A 20,370-nucleotide genomic window follows, 5' to 3' on the forward strand; every position below is an offset into this window, starting at 1 on the left:
AATTTACGTTTTTATTTGTTCTTGTAATGTTTTAGAGGACCCTTCTTTTTGTGATGTTGGTTTCCTCATTAAAGATTACCCTTCAGGCTTGGATGAAAATAATAGTGTCTCGTAGACTTTAATGTATAGTAACACTGGTTGATCTATGGAAATTTCTATAGACACGTTTGGACCAAAATAATAGTGTCTCTTAGATTTTACCATAACACTGGTAGATCTATGGAAATTTCTATACACAGGTTTGGATGAAAATAATATTGTCTCTTAAATTTTACCATAGCACTGGTAGATATATGGAAATTTCTATAGACATGCACGCTGGGATAAAAATAATATTGTTTCTTAAATTTTACCATAACACTGGTAGATCTATAGAAATTTCTATAGACACGTTTGAATGAAAATAATATTGTCTCTTTAATTTTACCATAACACTGGTAAATCTATAGAAATTTTTATAGTCACGCTTGGATGAAAATAATATATATATTTAGCCAAGCCTAAAAGCGGAGCTCCTATTTTTTTCATAGCATTTATAAAAATCTGCTTAGCGTCTGAACGTAATAACCTTACCAGTTCCTCATTCTTTCTGCAGTTATATATATTTTAGTGCATATGCAGCAAACTGCCCAGACAATAACAATGCAATACAGAGGGCAAATTTTTTTGAATGCTGATTTGTTGCAATGGAGGGCAATTTAAGTTGATTTTTCTTTCCCCGAGGACAAAATTACTTACTCCTGATTGGTCGAGCGGCGAAAATACTCGCTTCTCATTGGCTGAACTCGCCAGTTCTACATTCTGTTGGTTTCTTAGGTTTCAAGCGGTAGGAATTGGATAGCCTGACATTAAGTTTTATCGTTGTTAGTTTACTCCTGAATTAACTGAATTTAATTCAGGAGTAAACTAACAACGATAGAACTTTATGTCAGGCTATCCAATTCCTACCGCCTGAAAATCCGCGAAAATAGATCGATAAAAATAGCAAACGGTGGATCTAAAGAAGGAACTTAATTTTTTCCACAAAATTTGACCTACTTCTTCCTCCCACCAAAAGGACACTGTTATGCTCAGTTATCATTCGTTGTAAGAAGAAGTAGCGAGTTGAAAGCACTCGCATGCATGGTCGCCATGACTGATTTTAGTTTCTCAACTGAACAAATGTCAATCCTAGCCAAGTTTTTAGCTTTGACACAAATAGTCTGGCTTTTGCTGATTCTTTTAAGAAACACGAAAACTAACGTTTAGGATTTTTCATTCTAGCTGCAGCACTTGATTTCCAAAAACCCGGCTCAAACACTGATATCGATCAAGTTTTTGAAATTCGAAGAGGTCGCTGTTATATTCTTATTGACCAATCACACAAGCGCAAGGAATTCAGTGAATATTCTATCAGAGACTATCTGGTTATTTTTGTCGGGTGTCGGTCGTCTGGCTGTAACCATGGTAGCGGCTCTATCGGACTATCCTGATTTTCAGACGGTCCAGGTCGCTCGCGGCCACTCTTAGAGTCTCGTAGCCAGATCTTGTCTCTCTTCAGGAGAGAAAATCTGGTAAAATCATTTTTTCATGTGTCAGGTGACACGTAACACAACTGCACATGTTCAACATTTTTTCGCAAAAAGGCTTTGCTCACGAATTGCCCAAGATGGATTTCCAAGCTCAATTTGTCGCTATAAATGTCGGTAATATTTCACCTACTATATTCAGAAGCAAAAATAAATGATTTCAAGTTTCTGGGAAAGAAGACACAAGAAAGCCGCTGCTAAAATTATGTTGACAATGGTGTCCAAAGTGAGCGCGCTGCATCATGCGTACAAGTGAGTTGTACGCGTTGGATTGCTAAGCAAAAATTTTCACAAAGCTTTTAACAGAGAGACAAAACTAAAAACAAAGGATGTGTATAAGAACTTGTCGCATACAAGTTTAAATCGATACAAGAAATCACTTTCACAAAAAGACAGAAGTGTCAAGATAAATTTTTGTAAGTCATGCGTCTACGCGCGTGCAAAGCAAAGGTGAAACTTGTGATTGTCGCGACCTGCGTCGGACCATTTTCATTGACCAATCAGATTAGAGAACGTGATCCATTTTACCGGATGTTTTTTCCGTAGACAACTATCAAAGTCAAGTAAAGAGGTGAACTTAAAACGTTCAGCATCGCACGACCGCTATCGTTTCGCTTTTCTGGTTTCCTATCGCCATGCTGTTCAAGTTTCCCTTAATGATCTGCTTGGCAGCGACTTGGAGTATAAAGTAAGTTAAAGTATCACCTCCTAGCTAAGGAGCTTTCGCTTTGTGTGTGTGCGTGTGGGTGCTTAGCATGTAACTGCTTGGATTGTTTTTCCAAACTTAAACAGAATCGCCTCTTGTGGTCCGGTCAACGTTCTTCTGGAAAGCAACGGCGAGTCTGTCAAAGTCGGCGAAATCTTACTGGAAGATCTGCAGGTACAGTGCGAATGAATTCAAATATTTTTGGGAGTCATTTTAAAATTTGGCTTAATAAGACATTTTGGGTAAGTCGCGCCTAATCCTCCTTCAGGAATGCGCCGAGACCAGATTGCCAAGGATGAAATTGACACCATTAGCAAGATTGACCTGTTGATTGAATACTGTAAAATCCTGGATAAAAGCCCCCCCCCCCCCACCCCCTGGTTATAAGCCCCCTCGGTTACAGGTCCTTCTACTTGTAAACACAAATTTTATTCCGGTTATAAGCCCCCCCCCCCCCCCCCTGTTATAAGCCCGTCTGTTCCGCATAAAGGCCAATCTTTATGAAAACACCCCCTCCTTAAAAAGGTACGGTACTCCTTTATAAGTATCCCCGCTCCCATCCCCATCGCCTTTTGACTTGTTGCCTAAAAATATACATTCACAGAACAGTCAGATTGAATAGAGTACGGCACTAGGATTTTTTTAATACCTGAGATCTGACGTCTGATATTGTTCTGTTAAGTTCCGGTTACAGCTAAAGTTAGACGGTTTCGAATTTGGTTTTGTGGTGAAATAAGTACGTTTTGTCATCAGCTTGTTTCGAACATTTTTTAAAAAATCCGCTTATAAATCCCCCCGGCTATAATCCCACCAAAAAAACATTACGGAATTGTATAAGCCAAGGGCCAACCTGGATTCTAAGGTATTTTTCCTTGAAAAAACATTTTTTCAGAAGATCCCAATTTGTTCTCATTATCATTGTTAAAAGTGGCAGGCGCTTGGGCCTGCAGTGGCTGTCATTATCTCGGTTTAACTGTTTTCTTCCCCGTGAAATGTGATCTACCTCAGTCACTGTAAGATATTCGACACGTCGCGGCATGTTTAACTTGCGCTATTTTGCGTTGTCACGACAGGAAGTTCAAGTTAAGAAGACGAAGTTCACCAGCAACTTGAGCTATGAAAACCAGGGATTATTGCACAAGGCAGATCTTCACTTAGAGTTGTCGTTATCGACCCGAAACACCCGCGATAACGCAGGTCAGCATTAGTACAATTTATAAATACCGTATTTCCTCGAAAAAACTCCAGGGCTCTTAATTAAAATTTTCACTAAAAGAGGAGTGGGAGGGGTGGGGGGGGGGGGTACTATTCAAAGGAACGCGTTTAAACAATTGGTACGGTAATGTAATTTTTCTATCAAGTGTTACTTAAACGAAATTTTGCATTTTGAGTTTGTACGCGGAATGCCCGTAGGGCAGGCCGTGTCTAGGTTTGGGTCGGGTATCTTTTTTTTTTCTTCGTAGTAGTTACAAATTGACATATTAATTTATGCATTAAAATGTGTCCTCCCCCAGTAGGGATTTATTGTTCTGATTGTCCTCGATAGAAGCGGCACATATCATATCACACAGAGATATCACGTGAGAGGGGACCCACTCATCCCTTCCTGTGTGACGTCAAATCAACATTTGATTTATTCATTAAACCTACATTAAATTCTGCCCTCTCCAAGAAGGGATTCATTGTTCTAATTGTCTTAAACAAAATCGGCCCAATCAAAGTCCATTATCAGCGCGTGTATCACAAGGGAGGGAACCCACTTATCTCTACCTGTGGGACGTCAAACCAAATCATTTCTTGTGGAAAAGTTGTTTACGTTCAATGGCGGCCACACGTCTGAATTTAAGACTCTGATCTGCCGTTTTCAGAAAGGAAACAAACCTTTTTCAAGCCGTAAATCGAAATAATAACTTCTAGGTAGTACTCGACGGTTGAAACGGTGGAAATTGGGAGAGTTCAGAGCGAAGAAATTACGCTTTCACAAACAGATCGAATATTTCAAAGCGAAGGAAACCAGACCAGTTCAGCGGGGTCATGACGTTATTGCAGAGTTATTCCTGGTATGATTCCCAGTAACACAACGATTAAATATCACGCAGTCTCTCTGAATAAAACCATTCAATTATTTCAATTGCAAAGAGATGATAGTTTTTAAATATCTGCGAAACATATAATGGGGGATAAATGGGGCTAAATTAAGCATTCCGTGTATATGCCGATTAAGGGCATCTTGTTTCTTATACCTTCCCTAGCATCATCACCTATCACCTATCCACTTCGTGCCATGTGGCACATAAGGCCTCAACACAACTCCGCCAATCAGCTCTGTCAGCCGCTGCGATTTGTACCTCACTCCAATTCTTCCATCCAGCCTTTTCCCTTTCCCTCTCCACTGTCTTCCTCTATGTTGTCCTTGGTCTGCCCCGTTTTCGTCGCCCTTCCGGTGTCCAGGTTAATGCAGTCCTGCAGTCATTATTCGGTTCTTTCCTCATGATGTGGCCGATGAATTTCCATCTCCGCCTTCGCCCCTCCTCACTGAGATTTTCCATCTCAGCCATCATCAGGACGTCTTTGTTTGTAATTCTTTCCTGCCAGCGTATCTTAAATATCCGTCTAAGACATCTGCTTTGGAAGACGTCGATTTTGTTTTCATCACTTTTATTCATCTTCCACGTCTCGCAGCCATACATCAAGACTGGCTTTACCAGTGTCTTATATAGCCTGACTTTGGTTTGTCGACTGATACTGTTGCTACTCCAAATCTTTTTCAATCTCAAGAATACCCCTCTTGCTTTGACTACTCTGTTGTGAATGTCTTCAGTGCCTCCGCCCTCTTTGGAAACTGTAGCACCCAAGTATACAAATCTATCAACATCCTCTATTCCTCGTCCATTTACGTCCACCACATCGTTGTTCCGCGAACTTATTCGTAGCAGTTTACATTTGTCTACATTAACTTTCAGTCCCACTCTTTCTGCTTCATGGGCCAACTTATCGGTCTTAGTCTGAATGTGCTGCCTGGTCATAGTCAACATTTTTGTGGAATCCGGTCACCGAAAATGCTGTTTTGAGAGCTTGAATATGAATATGTCGAGCGAAAAATGTCGGCTATTTTTCCGCGGCCAAAACGATCTTTTGACGTCATTGGTTGTATTAGTCTTACCACACGGAGTAAAATATGGCGAAACAGATCGTCAACGTGTTTGTCCCCGCAAAAGTCAGTTTCGGCGGCGAAAAAACATTCTTCCTTTTCGTTTCTTCAGAAAAACAAATCTCACCATCTTGATAAAAACCTTTCAAACTATAAACGTAGGCAAAAGTGTATATGAAAATTTCGTTCAGTGGCACTTTCAATGAACTTTACCTTTGTTTTGATTAAATCTTCACATGGCAAAAATCTACAACAATATCCATGTAAACGTAATACTGATGAAAAGTTATTAAAATATCAAGAAAATTCACCTTAGGTGATCATATCCTTAGATAGATGAGATTGAGTTCAATTGTTTATTGAAAAATAAACACTGAAGTACGTGTCTCCAATAAATACAATAAAAGTATAAAAGACTTATTCTCCATTGTCACACAAATAATCATATGCTATGGCTCGTGACCTCAGGGGTTGAATAAGCATTGACATAACAAGGAGTAATTTGACGCTGATCACTGTTAGGGTTTCAAGGGTTAAAAGACTACAAAAGTGAGAATTAGAAGTAGGCTTTTGACGAAAAGCTGATTGTTACTCGAGCTGCTGTATTTTAAAGTTATTTCGTTTTTCTTTCAAACTTGACGTTCGTAAGAAAGGGTGTTGATAAAATGAAATTTTTATTTCTAGGAATTAACTGCCGTGACATCAAGTTAAAAGGGCATTCTAACGGAGATGGTATGTACTGGTTGGACCCGGATGGAGAAAGCCATTCAAATGCATTCTTGGGCTTCTGTGATATGACATCGCACGGTGGAGGATGGACTATGTGTTACACCACCACTGACAAAGCCAAACCGAGAACCCAAACCACGTACAACGCAAAGACACCTTACGGATCAGATGGTTACAGGACAAACTGCAACAACATACCAGTGAGTTAAACTATTTCTTTTAAGCTCCATGTCTTCCTTCTTCTCATTCTTCTCCTTCTTCTCCTCCTCCTTTTTATTTTCCTCCTCCTTCTTCTTCTCCTGCTACTTCTCCTCCATTTCCTTGTCCCTCTCCTTCTCCTTGTGCTTCTTCTCTTTCTCCTTCTCCTTGTTCTCTTCCTCCTTCTCTTTCTCCTCCTTCTACTCCTCCTCTCTTCCCCCTCTTCTTCCTTCTCTTCCTCCTCCTCCCCTACTCCTTCTTCACTACCTTTACATCTTTCTCTTCCTCTTTCTCCTTCTCATCCTTTTCTTCCTCCCCTACTCCTTCTCCTTCTCTTCCCCCTCTTACTCCTCCTTCTCTCCCCTCCTCCTGCTGCTCCTCTTCCTCCTCCTTTTCCTCTACCTCATCGTTTTCCTTCTACTCCCCTTCCCTCTCCACCCCTCAGCTTCCTTCTTCTACTCCTTCTCCTCTTCCTTTTCCTTCTAAACTCCCTACCCTCCACCCCCTTCTTTCCCTCCTTCTCTTCCTCCTTCTCCTCCTTTTCCTCATCCTTTTCCTTCTCCTCCCCTCCCCCTCCACCTCCTTTTCTTCCTCCTTTTCCTCCTCCTCGTCCTCTTCCTTCTCCTTTCCCTCCCCCTCCACCCCCTTCTCTTCCTCCTTCTCCTCTTCCTCCTTCTTCTCATCCGTTTCTTTCTCTTCCCCTCCCCCTCCAGCCACTTCTCTTCCTCCTTCTCCTCTCCCTCCCCCTCCACCCCCTTCTCTTCCTTCTTCTCCTTTTCCTCCTTCTACTCATCTTTTTCCTTCTCCTCCCCCTCCCCCTCCACCCACTTCTCTTCCTCCTTCTCCTAATCCTTTTCCTCCTCCTCCCCCTTCCCCTTCAACCCCTTCTTTTCCTCCTGTAACCGTAACTGTAACCGCACTTTTCTTTCTCGTTCTCTATGTTTTCAGTTTACACAAATCATCTTCATTGATCACCAAACTGGAAAAAAGGCATACTTTAAAAGACGAACCCAGGCGCCCATAAAAGCTGCTGGTAACTATGGCAACGCTGCTGGCAATTATGGATTGTGGGACGGTAAAGGAGCCATGAACGTTGCTTATGCTTACCAGCTTTTGATTTGTGATCATTCGTTCTACACTGGCTTCTTTGTTTCTGGTTACACTGGTAACTGTTACAAGCACTGTAACAGCTGGTGTGGTGACAGAGCCTCACCTTACTTTCGTACCGCGTCAACCGATGCGAACTATGACGGCGTGGCCTTCAATACCAATGGTCATCACCCCAAGGTGGTGAGCAACAGGCTGATGAGTGTTGGTCTGCGCTAACATACTAGGGCTACCAGTTTTCTAAGCTTAGAAATACGCAGTTTGTTCACGCGAGAAGATATATAGAAAATCCTTTGCATAGTAACATTGCTTTCAATCATGAAAACATGTCTGGAAAAAGAAGCTTAAGACTAATTAATCAGTGCGCATGTCTGCAAAATTGTAAAAGTAGAATTACAAAATGATTAATTTTCAGATTTTGGTAGCGTTTCTGGTTAGGAAACGACAGGAAAAACCCAAGTCTCGATATGAATTAATCTTCTAGAGTCGATCTGTTCTTCCTGGGTCAGCCTTTTAATTATAAGGCAAAGAGACTTGCCAATATTTTTTAAATTTTATATCGGTAGAGAGAAAGTGAAAAAATTGAACTCCAATAGACAGAAAGTTAATAACTTTTGATTTAACCTTGTTAGATGCGGTATTAAAGTCAACGTACTGTGTTTGCAATAAATCTCTACGTAAACTACAATTCGTTTCAAGTAAAGCCTATCTTACTCCCTCGTCTTCCCGAAAGCTTTTTCCTCCTTAGGAAAACTCAGCAAACTCAGTCTATCAGCCTGGCGAAATCGATTTAGACAAAGAGAGCATGAACTAAAAGAACACATCCCCCATACATTGGTCTCTTCCAATGATAATTTTTTCAATCTTATTTTAGCGAGTGGTCATACTGCGCGGCTATTTTAACAAAAACACCTGATTGGTCAGTTGTAATGACGTAATTAAAATACCATGGGAACGAGAACTAAAATACCTTTCACAGCATGGGGCGAAGTTTAAGGCTATGTTCACACGGGACCGGTTCCAATTGGATCCGGTCCTATCCTGGAACGGACCATTTCTGTTCACACGGCACCGTTCCGCTTATCAACGCCAGGTCACACGGGACCGGTCTGTTATGGTTCGGTACTGAATCGAAGTAAGAAAAGCAGCTGTTTCATGTATCAGTTAAGCATGCGCATAATACACGTTGAAGCTTTCAAAATGGCGCCGAAGAAGGCTTAATCGATAGAGGAAGGAGATAAAGCCTTAAGCTGGACGGACGATGAATTATCCCTCATAGATTACAAAGCCTACTAGGCTTCAAACGGAAAAGATTGGGAAACTGTCAAAAGGAAATATGAAGACATTATCGAAAGGTTTCTCGAAAGATATCCTTCCGAGATTTCCGATGGATAATTGTATTGACAGCCATTTGGAGGATGGTCAGCTGTCTTAAGGCAGTTAAACCAAAAGGTATGCCGACTAAAACAACGACTATTTCCCTACTCATGTTCTGCTAGACCGAAGTACGATAAATTCAACTAGTCCCCAAGCTTAATTAATTGCGCGGCTAGTGCCAAAAGGAACCGGTCCAGGCTTGCGTTTCCCAACTCTCGAAAACTTTTCGGGCCCGAAAACATTACGGGGCGCTTTTCGGGTTTTTTTTCTCGGGTCCCGAAAAGTGTTTCTCAGAGCACCCGAAAGTGTCCCGAATTGTCTCCCAATATTTTCGGGAATCTTTTCGTGTTAGAGCTGTATGCATGTGTATGTAAATCTTTGTTTATACACGGAAAATCATCAGTTTAAGTTAAAAACTAAAACTAATTACAACTGCTTTACAAGATTGCCGTGTGGGAATCCGATATATCAGCTAACTTCTTGATATTTCGCTTAAAATGCTCAACGGATGAAGCATTTTTTAAGCTTTTGGGCAAGTTATTCCATAACATGGCCCCGCTGTAAGAAAAGCTTCGTTTCAAATAATTGGTGTTTGGTTTGGACAGGGACAGCCTTCCGTCAGAGTTTCTTAAGTTGTAACCAGAGTGACGCCGAGAGAAAAGACTTTGTAGATATTCCGGAACAAGGTCATTTATATATGGATTTATACATCATTAAGGCTTTTTGTTTCTTTCGCCGAAGAGATAGCCTCTCCCAGTCGAGGGTGGAGAGAAGGTGGTTTGAGCTTATATCAAAAGGTAATTTAATTATGACTCTGGCTGAACGATTCTGTAACTTTTGGAGCTTATCACTCAAGTAACCACTCAAACAGTACCAAACGGGGCTGCAGTAATCAAAATGAGGCATAATTAATTAAAAGCGTTATAAATTTGGATTGCAGTTTCTTTGGATATAAAGGGCCGCACACGTTTTAGGGCGCCTGTAGCTGAAGAGACTTCCTTTCAAATCTCTTCAACGTGTTTACCCCAAGAGAGTTGGGCATCTATGGTAGTCCCAAAGATTTGGTCTTATCGACTCTCTTGATAATTTGGTCATCAATTCTGATTTCTACATCGTCACATTGGGCAGATAGTCTTTGTCTTGATCTAATAATAATTAGTTCTGTTTTAGCAACATTTCGACTGAGCTTGTTAGCTTTCAGCAAACAGCTAAGGTTATTTAATTCAGGGGTTAGAGCTAGCTTAAGCTCTGTTAATGTCTTAGCAGATAACGTAAGATTGGTGTCATCGGCAAACATTCTTGGTACGGTGCCCGCAGGGAGTTGGGAAGATCATTAATGTAAATTAAAAATAACTAAGGACCCAATATGCTACCCTGTGGCACACCGCAACTGAGGGTACGAGCAGATGATAGTTTGCCACTGACATTACATTTCATAATGGGGTTGACAGGCCTACGCGACTCTCATGTGCGTGTTTAGCCTAAATAAGAGTTTTGCCCTCACGGGTTATGTTTTCCAAAGAACACCCTTTTCTCTATGAAAAGAGCGGTGCTCCCGGTAAAAATTTTCTTTTAGCGCTGGATTTTCTTCTTTTTAAATGCCATCTATGATTTGGAGGATTTGCGCGATAGACACTGAACAAAGCCATGTGTTTAACTGTCGCATGTGTTGTAATTGATCTCAAAGGTCATTTTGACCTCTTGTTGTTACGTTTCCGTTTAGCGACTGTCGTTCTTATGCCGTTTGTGGCATTTAGTTTAGGCTTGGTATGGCTCATTTCAGTGCGTCTGGTGGCAGTATAGCCTCTCTTTTTATCGTTGTAAGGATAGGATTTGAACCGTGTAATAACTATACATTATCTTGCAGCTTTTGTCAGATTGCCGGGTGCGGCTATTTGCTTTTGGTGCAAGATGCTGTGCTTCTTATCACGGTTATTTGTCCCTTGATCCGTTCTTAAGCATTGTAGCTTCTTTGAAAGCTATGCAATGCGTTAAATTGAGGGCTAAAGGCCGCTTAAGTTACGGCTGTGTGTTTTGTTGTCGCTCCGCTAAGCTCTGTAACTGTGAGGTTTGTGTTGCGGGAGCTTAGTATTTTCCTCCTGTGTTTACGTGCTCTGGCCAGGGGCTGCTTCTAGTCCTTCGGCCGTAAGTAAATTCTGTAGCATTTAAGGCAATGGTCTGTATGCACAGTTCTACGGAAACACCTATCCGCGAACAAAATGACAGTTCATGTACAAAATTTTACGTTTTAGCCATCATAGAAAACACAGCGTCAAGCTTGGCCCCACCATGGATCGAACTCGCAGCCACCAGATTGGCTCAAACCAAGGAGCCAATTGAATTGCAGGGTTTTCGATCCGAACCATGGGTTTATAATTTGACAAGAGAGCGCGTTTGTTGAAATGATACCGAGAACTCATCTCTATCATTTCTGAAGAATCGGCAACTGATGAGATCCACAAGATTAGGATCGAAACCGCGGTCTTGCCTGACCATTGCCTTAAATGCTACAGAATTTACTTACGGCCGAAGGACTAGAAGCAGCCCCTGGCCAGAGCACGTAAACACAGGAGGAAAATACTAAGCTCCCGCAACACAAACCTCACAGTTACAGAGCTTAGCGGAGCGACAACAAAACACACAGCCGTAACTTAAGCGGCCTTTAGCCCTCAATTTAACGCATTGCATAGCTTTCAAAGAAGCTACAATGCTTAAGAACGGATCAAGGGACAAATAACCGTGATAAGAAGCACAGCATCTTGCACCAAAAGCAAATAGCCGGGCCCGGCAATCTGACAAAAGCTGCAAGATAATGTATAGTTATTACACGGTTCAAATCCTATCCTTACAACGATAAAAAGAGAGGCAATACCGCCACCAGACGCACTGAAATGAGCCATACCAAGCCTAAACTAAATGCCACAAACGGCATAAGAACGACAGTCGCTAAACGGAAACGTAACAACAAGAGGTCAAAATGACCTTTGAGATCAATTACAACACATGCGACAGTTAAACACATGGCTTTGTTCAGTGTCTATCGCGCAAATCCTCCAAATCATAGATGGCATTTAAAAAGAAGAAAATCCAGCGCTAAAAGAAAATTTTACCGGGAGCACCGCTCTTTTCATAGAGAAAAGGGTGTTCTTTGGAAAACATAACCCGTGAGGGCAAAACTCGTATTTAGGCTAAACACGCACATGAGAGTCGCGTAGGCCTGTCAACCCCATTATGCCATGTTGAAAGTGGACGGAGGACAACAGATAGCGAAATAAAATATCATCATATAAACATTGCAGCGGATCTCCCAAAACAGCAGCCAACCGTATTCGGACACCCTTACCATACACCAACAGACACAAATTGTGACACATTTGAATTTCACTTTATTTCTTTTTCCTTCGTGCAGCGACGTTTGAATCATCGAACTAAAAGCATGATGCAGTTTCTCCTAGCAGCGACAGTTTTTACTTCCTGTTGTCTTCTTCAGTTCAAAGTCACTGTGGGCCGTTAGTGCGTTATTTTGCTCTTGGTCAAATGTTTCCTATATATCTATTGCCTTTTCCTATATCTTGAAAAGTATCAAAAAGAAAGGATTTTTTTGGAAATAAAATTATCTCGCACGTTCACTGACGTTTTTATCCTGATTTACTTTGAGGTGTCGTCATGGTTCTTTGCTAGTGAACTATCTATACCTACAACAAAACAGTTGTGACATGACTTCAATTGCGGCACACACTGTAATCGTTGTTAACTTTCATTTCGGCGATCGTGCTTGACCGCCAAACAACATTTTTGTGACGGAATTGCCAGCGACATTACTAGGTCACTTTTGTTCATTTTCTCAGTGCTACGTGAGACTACCAAACAATATTTTCTGACGGATTTACCATTAACATTACCCGCGTATCTGTGGTTAACACAGGTTTCTAAAAGTGTGGCGTACTCTTCCCTTAGCTGTTTTCTTTGCTATTGTCTTTCAGAGCATGCTAATGCAAAATTCACCGTAGTACCTCCACCCACAGTATTTGGGATCCTAGGCTCCGACGTCTCTTTCCTCTGGAAGTTTTCATTTGGAAACAGGAACGACTGGTCAACCTTTGAACAGATCTATTGAAGGCAGACAGTCAACAACGACAGAATAAAAAACAAATACCTAGCAGTTAAAAAGGATGAAAGCGTTGAATTAAATGACAGACTTCCGTCATCTTTAAAGTCTAGGCTGAATGTTACTAAAACGATCAACCAACACGGATGCAGTGTGCAATTTGTGTTACAAAATGTGACCTGGTCGGACGAAAATCGTACGTACGGCTGCACAGCGATGGTTTATGGTGAGGAGTTTAAGAAAGGACCTATAATACTCGACATTCAAGGTGAGTCTCACTTCAGATTGCTGTTTGTTTATTCCTTAGAACAGGGCAACAAATGCTTAGTTGCTAATAACCTTGTAAACAACACACAAAACAACGATAACCACTGTGACAAGTACTACTCAATAGTCTTCATCTGAATCGGATCGTTAACACTCAGGGTTCATCCACAGACTCAAAAGTTAGAACCATCTTGTACGGCATAATAAACTGCACAACAGGAAAGTACGTCTCAGCAGCTTTCATGTGAATGGTCGCACTTCAGGATTTCATCCACAGAGTCAACAGTTAGAACCACCTTGAACAGCATAATAAACAACACCACATACGGCTCAGTCATTTGAATGGTCTCACGTTTAGGGTTTCGTCCACAGAATCAAAAGTTGAGATCACCTTGTACAGCACAATTTAACAAACATTATAGACGGAAAGTACTGCTCAGCAGCTTTCATTTCAATGGTCACACTGTGGAATTTCAAAAGCACACTCAAACGTTGGGACAACGCCATACAGCGTAACAAACAGCACCAAAGGAAAGTACTGCTCAGCAGATTTTATTTGAACGGTCGTAATTCAAAAGAGTCAAATTTGTACAGCATAATAGAAAACAGCACAGGAAGGTACAACTTGAATGGTAGAGTGATTTTACTTAACCCGTGAAATACGTAGTAGGATACTACGAGCTATTATGCACTAATTCCATTGTCTTCTTTTGTTTATTTGTAGCTATTTAGTATTAGCAGTTATTATTATTATTATTATCATCATCATCATCATCATCATCATCATCATCATCATCATCATCATTATTATTATTATTATTATTATTATTATTATTAATATTATTATTTGAGTCTTGGATTTTTTTCCTCTGAATTTTTTATGCCTGATTTTCTGGCATACTTTTAGTTTTATTGTTGATTACATTTTTTCTTGGCAAATTTTCTGTGAATTGGATATTTTAAAATTAGAACTTTTAACTTGTAAATAGCTTGAAATATGTTAATAAAGATGTTATTATTATTATTAATATTATTATTATTATTATTATTATTATTATTATTATTATTATTATTATTATCTCCCCGTTGTTTCTGGAGAAGGGAATTGAGATTCACGTTACACGTTTGGATTTAACGAAACCTCAAAAGCTCAAATTACCCTTAGATTACAGCACCACAAGGGACGTCCTCATCGCCGGCATTTATTTCTTTGTAGAACAAGATCATGAAAGATACTACCACAGTCTGAAGTACTGCTTGATATTTTTCATGTAAATAGCCACATTTAAACCAACTTATGCATACACACATGGCGACACCAAGCCAGAGCGAAAATAACAGATTTTGAAATTTTAATGTGATTGTTTATTTTATCAACTGCCACTTTACAGTTCCACCCAAAATTATCAGACGATCAAGTGCAACTGTAGACGCAGAAGAAGGCGAAGATGTGAAATTACTATGTAACGCAGGTGGTGACCCTAAACCGCTCATAAAATGGACAAAGAATGGGAATCTACTCCAGAGCAGCAATACAACGACGGAATTTCTGATTCCGAATATTGAACGCAAGGATGGTGGTAACTATTCTTGCACAGCATCAAACCCAGCCGGATCAGCGTTTTACAGCGTTTCTGTGGCAGTTGTACAATGTAAGTGATAGCCTTATGGAGGCATTATGAAGAAAACTAGATTGATGGGTAGCCGCATTGCGCTCAGCCGATGACTCATTTTCTTTTAACGTCATCAGGAAGAGAAATATAGACGCAAATTGCACTCATGAAGTCTAAATACGTAGGGGAACAGAAACCTTCTTGATGGGAAATTCAATATTTGTCTCATTATTCTAACTAAAGTATTTTGCAGTTACGAGCATTCTGATTGACTGCTAACTGACTTGACACTACTGTCACTACCTTAAAGGAAAGGAAATGAGAAAAGAAAATTGTAGTTTTCGTCTTTTATTTTCGGTCGTTTTCTTTAGGAGTAGAACGAGTCATTTTCGTGGATAAACTAGTGTTGTATAGGCGGATCTTCTTTTAACTGACATGTCCAGCTTCATCATCAAACATAAATGATGAAACTTGCTTCAAATAAATACACTCTATAAATTGAAAGAGCTTAGCAAAGGCAGAAAGTGGCGGCACCAATCGAAAAGATAAGATAAGCAGGTAGCTCAGACCGTCTTTCACTGAAGTGAGAGTACTTTTAAAAACTTGACTGTATAGCTATTCATATCATTCCGGAAGTGATATCGTTCCTTTAATGACAGGAAAGTTTTAGTGGATTGGAAAACCAATGTCTGCAAACTGCGTTATTTTCGAGTAAAAATGCTGCTACATTTTATTTTAATTTTACCTTTATTTGTTTTAACAGCAACGGTTGGGACTGAAGTGTTTGTACCATCCCCTTATATGACAGAAGGTAAGTATCACGAAACACTGGGAGACAAATATGTGAGTTGATATCAGATAGAAATATATCAATTGGATTCAGAGGATTGTTTAAATTAAGAAGTAGAATGTAGTAGTCACTTGGCTAGAATGGTTTTGTTCGTTTTTATCGCTCATAGCCGGTTTGAATGGAGAACAATATGCGTGCGGTTATCCTTCATATACTGTTGCTATCTTTTGGTTTGCTTCTCCCAATTTGACATTGCGAAAAAAATCACTATTTTAGAAAAAGAGAGACAGGATGAAAATTACTTCAGATAATTTTAAAATCTTATGAAGAGATAAGGTCAACAAAAGGTACCGAAACCTACCGGACGGAGTACCCAACTGTCGCACAAGGTACGACAGTGCAACTGAGAGCTAGCACACATACTAAAATGACAGATAGATAAAAATAAATTACTACAGAACAAAAACATGTTGAACTTTCGTTTTGTAATAATAACCATTTCAAGAAGAGAATCGACCAAAGTTTACGCCGCCCGTTTTCAAGTGACTATTACGTAAGGTCAAGAGACTATGAGGTAAGAGAGCGAATCACCGGCTCCATACATGCCCCTCTTCATATGAAATTTTTTTCAATCTGTTTTTGTTTGCGTTGCTATTTTAATGTCGACATCTTATTGGTCAGTTATAGTGACGTCATTTAATTTTAAATTCAATTGCGGATTATAATTTTCCAAAATAGCATGGCGCGAACTAAAAAAAGATTGAAAATAATTATCATGGGGCACAGGGATTCGCTCTCTTACCTCATAGTCTCTTAGTAAGGTCTTACCAAGTGTAACGATGCTGCAATTTACTTTATCCGTTGAACAGCATATATAACAAACAGCAACGAAGAATTGATCGAAATGGTCACACTTTGAAATTCCGTCCATAGAGTCCAGGTCAGAGCCACCTTGTATAAGTAAAAAAACGGCGCTACTGAAACATGTGAAAAGTAATGCTCAGTAGCTTCCATTTGAATGGTCACACTTGAGTATTTCATCCACAGACTCAAAAGTTAGAACCACCTTGCATGGCATAACAAACAGCACCACTGGAAAGTACTGCTCAGTAGATTTCATTTGAATTATTTTAGTTTAGAGTTGAGATACATCGTAAGCTTCTTTTAAATTTACAATATTTCATTTCTTTAATTTCCTAAATCAGGTACCAATAAAGAGAAGGAACCTTCCAGAAACAGATTCAATAATCTCGCCCCACTGTAGGTTGTTGTCATGGCCTTTGCAGTTCCAGCTGTTGTGTTTATGCTTTGAACACGTAACTTTTTAAGCGCGCATTTTCTGAAGTAAGGCTAATTTGGTCACTACAACAGTCTATCAAGTGTTCCATTGCCACCGTCACGTTCATTGGCTTATTTATGCACCTCATCATTTATCATTGACCAAAATACCTGACACATTTAACAAGGAAAACTTTACTTAGAAGATACAGACATACACGTTTGTTCGAATTACAACTAAGTACTGAAAAGTCCCTGTATATAACAAATTTTACAGTATCACATGGTACTTTTGATTTTCACACCTCACTGGTAGATCTATGGAAATTTCTATAGACGCGCTTGGATGAAATTAACATTGTCTCTTTAATTTTATCATAACACTGGTAGATCTATGGAAATTTCTGTAGACACGTTTGGACAAAAATAATAGCGTCTCTTAGTTTTTACATAACACTGGTAGATCTCTAGAGATTTCTATAGACACGCTTGGATATAAATAATATTGTCTCTCAAATTTTACCATAACACTGGTAGATCTATGGAAATTTCTATAGACAAGCTTGGATAAAAATAATATTGTCTCTTTAATTATAATTTTACCATAACACTGGTAGATCTATAGACATTTCTATAGACACGTTTGGATGAAAATAATTTTGTCTCTTAAATTTTACCATCACACTGGTAGTTCGATAGAAATTTCTGTAGACAGGCTTGGATAAAAATATTGTCTCTTAAATTTTTCCATAAGACTGGTAGATCTATAGAAATTTCTATAGACACGTTTGGATGAAAATAATATTGTCTCTTTAATTTTACCATAACACTGGTAGATCTATAGAAATTTCAATCATCCTGCCCATTCATCTGCATCTGGAGCGCTAAAGAGACTTGGATGGAAGCTCTCAGTGCGCCGTAGAATGGAGCATTATGCTGTTTTCTTATATAAGTTACTTAATATTAACCATTTTTGCCACACGATTCCAATCTTATTTAATGGTGATTTTCACAGTTATTTTACCAGGCCTAGAAATAATATAATATCCGCAAATCCACTGCCAATAGAAAATGGGGCCGCTGGTCGTCAATTAATTTTAGTTCAGAAATCTAGAACAGATTAGATCCCGCGATAAGGGAAGCAGAGTCACTGACTCCTTTTAAACGTGGACTGTCAAAAGCCATTTTATGATCCTTTTATAGTTCTACTCTTAACTCTTGTATATATATTTTTTCATTTCTTGTTTCTTTTTTCTATAATTTAGGTTTTTATTTGTTCTTGTAATTTTTTAGAGGACCCTGCATTCTGTTAACCACTTTCGTGATGTTGGTTTCCTCATTAAAGATTACCCTCCAGGCTTGGATAAAAATTATAGTGTCTCTTAGATTTTACTGTAACACTGGTAGATCTATGGAAATTTCTACAGACACGTTTAGACCAAAACAATAGTGTCTCTTATGCCCCATTCACACCAAGGCTTAAACACGTTTAAAAGCTGTTTAGTTAAACACAGTTTAAAATTTTTTCTTTTATAAAAACTGCTTTCGGATTTTTGTCGACTACAGATTTAGCACCAATGAAAGCATAAGTTAAAGTTTACTTGAATCCTATATAAAAGCCAATGGTTCAGCTTTCTGTTACCAATTTTCATTTTGTCAAACCTGGTTTAATTAAACATGTTTTGTTGGTGTGAAAGGGGCTTTAGATTTTACCATAACACTGGTAGATCTATAGAAATTTCCATAGACACGCTTGGATGAAAATAAGATTGTCTCTTAAATTTTACCATAGCACTGGTAGATCTATGGAAATTTCTGTAGACAGGTTTGGATGAAAATAATATTGTCTCTTAAATTTTACCATAGCACTGGTAGATCTATAGAAATTTCTATAGACACGGTTGGATGAAAATAATATTGTCTCTTAAATTTTACCATAGCACTGGTAGATCTATAGAAATTTCTATAGACACGCTTGGATGAAAATAATATTGTCTCTTAAATTTTACCATAACACTGGTAGATATATGGAAATTTCTATAGACACGCTTGGATAAAAATAATATTGTCTCTTTAATTTTACCATAACACTGGTAGATCTATAGACATTTCTATAGACACGTTTGGATGAAAATAATATTGTCTCTTTAATTTTACCATAACACTGGTAAATCTATAGAAATTTCTATAGACAACTTGGATGAAAATAATATATATATTTAGCCAAGCCTAAAAGCGGAGCTCCAATTTTTTTCATAGCATTTATAAAAATCTGCTTAGCGTCTGAACGTAATAACCTTACCAGTTCTTCATTCTTTCTGCAGTTATATATATATTTTAGTGCATATGCAGCAAACTGCCCAAACAATAACAATGCAAGACAGAGGGCAAATTTTTTTGAATGCTGATTTGTTGCAATGGAGGGCAATTTAAGTTGATTTTTCTTTCCCCGAGGACAAAATTACTTACTCCTGATTGGTCGAGCGGCGAAAATACTCGCTCCTCATTGGCTGAACTCGCCAGTTCTACATTCTGTTGGTTTCTTAGGTTTCAAGCGGTAGGAATTGGATAGCCTGACATTAAGTTTTATCGTTGTTAGTTTACTCCTGAATTAACTGAATTTAATTCAGGAGTAAACTAACAACGATAGAACTTTATGTCAGGCTATCCAATTCCTACCGCCTGAAAATCCGCGAAAATAGATCGATAAAAATAGCAAACGGTGGATCTAAAGAAGGAACTTAATTTTTTCCACAAAATTTGACCTACTTCTTCCTCCCACCAAAAGGACACTGTTATGCTCAGTTATCATTCGTTGTAAGAAGAAGTAGCGAGTTGAAAGCACTCGCATGCATGGTCGCCATGACTGATTTTAGTTTCTCAACTGAACAAATGTCAATCCTAGCCAAGTTTTTAGCTTTGACACAAATAATCTGGCTTTTGCTGATTCTTTTAAGAAACACGAAAACTAACGTTTAGGATTTTTCATTCTAGCTGCAGCACTTGATTTCCAAAAACCCGGCTCAAACACTGATATCGATCAAGTTTTTGAAATTCGAAGAGGTCGCTGTTATATTCTTATTGACCAATCACACAAGCGCAAGGAATTCAGTGAATATTCTATCAGAGACTATCTGGTTATTTTTGTCGGGTGTCGGTCGTCTGGCTGTAACCATGGTAGCGGCTCTATCGGACTATCCTGATTTTCAGACGGTCCAGGTCGCTCGCGGCCACTCTTAGAGTCTCGTAGCCAGATCTTGTCTCTCTTCAGGAGAGAAAATCTGGTAAAATCATTTTTTCATGTGTCAGGTGACACGTAACACAACTGCACATGTTCAACATTTTTTCGCAAAAAGGCTTTGCTCACGAATTGCCCAAGATGGATTTCCAAGCTCAATTTGTCGCTATAAATGTCGGTAATATTTCACCTACTATATTCAGAAGCAAAAATAAATGATTTCAAGTTTCTGGGAAAGAA

General features: G+C 39.2%; 2 protein-coding genes and 1 long non-coding RNA gene across 4 annotated transcripts in view; all 3 read left to right on the forward strand.

Moving 5' to 3' along the window:
• LOC146485774 (uncharacterized) overlaps positions 1-20,370 on the forward strand; it is a 108,451-nt gene that overhangs the window by 45,730 nt on the left and 42,351 nt on the right. The gene's annotated exons all lie outside the window — the stretch shown is intronic.
• Positions 2,102-8,147, forward strand: LOC146485778 (uncharacterized). The gene is made up of 5 exons (XM_085103138.1): positions 2,102-2,256; positions 2,361-2,448; positions 3,348-3,471; positions 6,110-6,354; positions 7,301-8,147. The coding sequence occupies exons 1-5, from the start codon at positions 2,204-2,206 to the stop codon at positions 7,676-7,678; spliced, it is 888 nt and encodes a 295-aa protein (XP_084959264.1). The 5' UTR covers positions 2,102-2,203; the 3' UTR covers positions 7,679-8,147.
• On the forward strand, positions 12,130-15,355 carry LOC146485779 (neural cell adhesion molecule 2-like). 2 transcript variants are annotated; one of them, XM_085103145.1, is made up of 3 exons: positions 12,130-12,345; positions 12,820-13,212; positions 14,603-15,355. In XM_085103145.1, the coding sequence occupies exons 2-3, from the start codon at positions 13,161-13,163 to the stop codon at positions 14,869-14,871; spliced, it is 321 nt and encodes a 106-aa protein (XP_084959271.1). In that variant the 5' UTR covers positions 12,130-12,345; positions 12,820-13,160; the 3' UTR covers positions 14,872-15,355. The 2 variants fall into 2 exon arrangements, with proteins under 2 accessions (XP_084959271.1, XP_084959270.1); XM_085103144.1 differs by having other exon boundaries at positions 12,130-13,212.

The sequence above is a fragment of the Pavona decussata genome, unplaced genomic scaffold (genome assembly GCF_977016875.1).
Source record: "Pavona decussata unplaced genomic scaffold, jaPavDecu1.1 SCAFFOLD_25, whole genome shotgun sequence".
Lineage (NCBI taxonomy): Eukaryota > Metazoa > Cnidaria > Anthozoa > Scleractinia > Agariciidae > Pavona > Pavona decussata.